The sequence below is a fragment of the Zingiber officinale genome, chromosome 7B, assembly GCF_018446385.1.
Source record: "Zingiber officinale cultivar Zhangliang chromosome 7B, Zo_v1.1, whole genome shotgun sequence".
Taxonomy (NCBI): Eukaryota; Viridiplantae; Streptophyta; class Magnoliopsida; order Zingiberales; family Zingiberaceae; genus Zingiber; species Zingiber officinale.
In genome coordinates, this window is record NC_055999.1 from 114065731 (window position 1) to 114068931 (window position 3201).

At 35.2% G+C, this 3201-nt stretch overlaps 1 protein-coding gene across 1 annotated transcript; it reads left to right on the top strand.

The window, feature by feature from the left end:
- The first annotated feature begins 1562 nt into the window (after nucleotides 1-1562).
- On the top strand, nucleotides 1563-2932 carry LOC122006995 (transcription factor MYB30-like). The gene is made up of 3 exons (XM_042562728.1): nucleotides 1563-1773; nucleotides 1877-2006; nucleotides 2269-2932. Exons 1-3 carry the CDS (start codon nucleotides 1644-1646, stop codon nucleotides 2831-2833), a joined length of 825 nt encoding a protein of 274 aa, XP_042418662.1. The 5' UTR covers nucleotides 1563-1643; the 3' UTR covers nucleotides 2834-2932.
- The last annotated feature ends 269 nt before the right edge of the window (nucleotides 2933-3201 follow it).

Sequence of the window (3201 nt, forward strand, 5' to 3'; positions counted from 1 at the left end):
TTATTTTTATTTATTGCTTCCGTTGCTATCTCTCTTACTTTTCAAAAATTATGAAAAAGTAACACGTGCTATTCATCTGCCCCCCTTCTAGTACTTTTCGATCCTACAGAATGTATGTTAGAAAATAATTTTTTATATTAAACATTTACCAATTTGTTGGACTTTAGACCATGGGACCGAACAAAGCTAGCATAAAGGGACCTTTTAACTAAATCTTAATGCAGGTAAAGATATGAAACTCGTACGTTAATCTCTATGGATTTAAGATAACAGAATAGATCTAATACCTAAATAAGCTATAGCCCTTCACATGAAGAACCCTTCGTTAATTAAGGGGGTTTTCCCCTTATATATATATTGGACCTCGTTGAAGTCTTTTTTTTTTAATTTTTTGAATCAATTAATTTTGGAGGTGATCAATCAAGTCCGACAGAAGTTTTTCATCAACTACAAAGATAAATCTAGAAGTACAAGTGTCTCGTTGCCCAGTAGCCAACATTCTAAGTTTGTCACATTATAGTAATTCATTGAATTGAGTGAAAGTGTATATTCATTTTAACTAACTAAACAAACGAGGACCCCATCACAAATAATTTTACATGGAGGTATATGTATAGATAGCAAGTAACATAATTATATTTTTGTAAGATGTGTTTTTATTGAGAGAAATATATTTTGTATAAAACTTTATTTTGTCAAAATGTAGTCCTATGATATATAAAATGTTCAATTGTTCTCGTTTTATGAAATAATAATAATAATAATTTAACTGTATTCATTTTATTTTCCTTGAATTTTGTTATCTTAGTAGCATAACTTTACATATGGGAAAAAAACATAAAGTTGTAGTGTATAGGTTTATAGGCATGCGCGCACTAATTTTCACAAAGAAATATAAAATAATATAAAGATTTATGCTATTTCTTTTGAGTTTGGATGCTTGGTTAATACATAATAATTAATAACAATGTCATGTGCACATAACTAGCTTTATAAGAAGATATAGAGAATACATGCATGATTATATTCATTGTATAGGAATGTTACTTTCAATCGTAGTTTGAACGCTATAAATGATGTTTTGTTTTATATATATATACACACTTATATATTTGTGTTAAAGAATCATATCCTACTGCTGGAAATGTCAAAGAAAATTGTATAAATACAATTAAATCATTTGAGCATCTTGTGACTCGGAATCATGATGTTCAGCGATCCATAAGGATTGGATTTTGGTGTTCTAGTTAATTAATGAAAAAAAATAAAATAATAATAATAACAGCTTTTAACAGTGCAGTTAAGTTGGATGACTAGCCAGTGGTTGCCTCCCAATTAAAGCTCCTTTATGATCAGTTTTTTTTGTTGGTGCAACCTCATTCAATGCTGTAGAGATAGAGATAGAGAGAGAGATCCATTTGTTTTGAATTCTTCTTCATCAAGCAATCCCTGTTTATTTTTACTTTTCATTTATTGATAGCTTTGCTGACTTTAGAAGACCAGTAAATTGATTAATTCTCCCTGCTGTCTTGTCCGACAGCTCTTTCTTTGAAGAAATATCAACCTGTTCCTTTAATATACAGATATATAGTCAAAGAAAAATTAGAAATCGATCGAGTGGAAAAAAAAATTGATAGCATTTCATGGGAAGGCCGCCTTGCTGTGACAAAGGAGTGAAGAAGGGGCCATGGACGCCAGAAGAGGACCTTGTGCTTGTCTCCTACATCCAACAACATGGCCCTGGCAACTGGAGATACGTTCCTACAAACACTGGTCATCATCTTTTTTCCCCTGACTTCCATCTCCTAATTTCTTTGCGGATAATATAATTAGGTCTAAATTAATTAGGGTTTCTGGCGTGTGTTTGATGCACTAGGGCTGATGAGGTGCAGCAAGAGCTGCAGACTTCGATGGACTAATTATCTGCGGCCGGGGATCAAGCGTGGCAACTTTACAGATCAGGAAGAGAAGCTCATCGTCCATCTCCAAGCTCTTCTCGGCAACAGGTACACTGTGTAAGAAGAAGAATAGAGAGAGGAAGAAATAAGATGAGAGCAATAAAATCTATTGTTCATTGATATTAACAGAATTATTCTAAGAATAATTTTGAGAATAACAGAATTATTAGAATAATCTAAATACTAATATGATTTGATAATTTGATTCGGTCAATTTGAATAATTCTGTTTTATCTCTTTTACACTGATCGATCGTTGTTCCTTGATTATCTAGCTAGCTAGCTCATTGTAATTGTGTTTTGGCACGCAGGTGGGCGGCGATCTCATCGTACCTTCCTGAGAGGACGGACAACGACATCAAGAACTACTGGAACACTCACCTCAAGAAGAAGCTGAAGAAGATGCAGAACAATCCTCCTCATCAGGATGGCAGCGCCTGCAGCAACTCACCATCGAAGGGCCAGTGGGAGAGGCGGCTCCAAGTCGACATCCACATGGCCAAGAAAGCCCTCACCGACGCCATCGACTTACAAGCCAAGCCTAAAGCTTCACTCCCATCGGCGGCTGCCGCTGCCGCTGCCACCACCTATGCCTCCAGCACTGAGAATATTTCGCGGTTGCTCCAGCAGGGATGGATGAAGAAGAACCATACTCATCCCTCACCTAAGACGACTGAAGCAATTAGCAAGACCGACTTTTCGGCGATGGAGTCCTGCTTGTTTGGTCTTGATTCGCTGTCGGCCGGGGTGTCGGAGAGTGCTAGCTTTTCTCATGATGAATTCAGGGCAATCCTTCCCACTTCTGTGTTTGAGACTTGGGTATTTGAAGAAGAGAACAATAGATCGAGCCCGGTTGTTGATGCCATTATTAATTAGTTTGTGTGCTTGTAATTGTGACGATGAGTTATGCGTGTGATCACAAAGATGATCATCACCTCATATATATCTAATAAAACTAAGTGTAAATATAAATAATTAATGCTTCGGAATCATGTATAGGTTGATAAGTGATGCATATATTTATTCAACCTATTAGTTGTACGTACATATACACTAGAGGGAATTGCTCAAGAAATGAATAATTATCAAATTTTTATTTATTTTTAAGGGAATTATATATGCATATGGTAGTTTTGGGTGATATAAAATGTAATATGAGGACTTTGTGTGTTCTTCTATTGTATTGAAAGATCCTACAAAAAATTACAATTTTATATATATTGTGAGTTGATTTGATCATGATT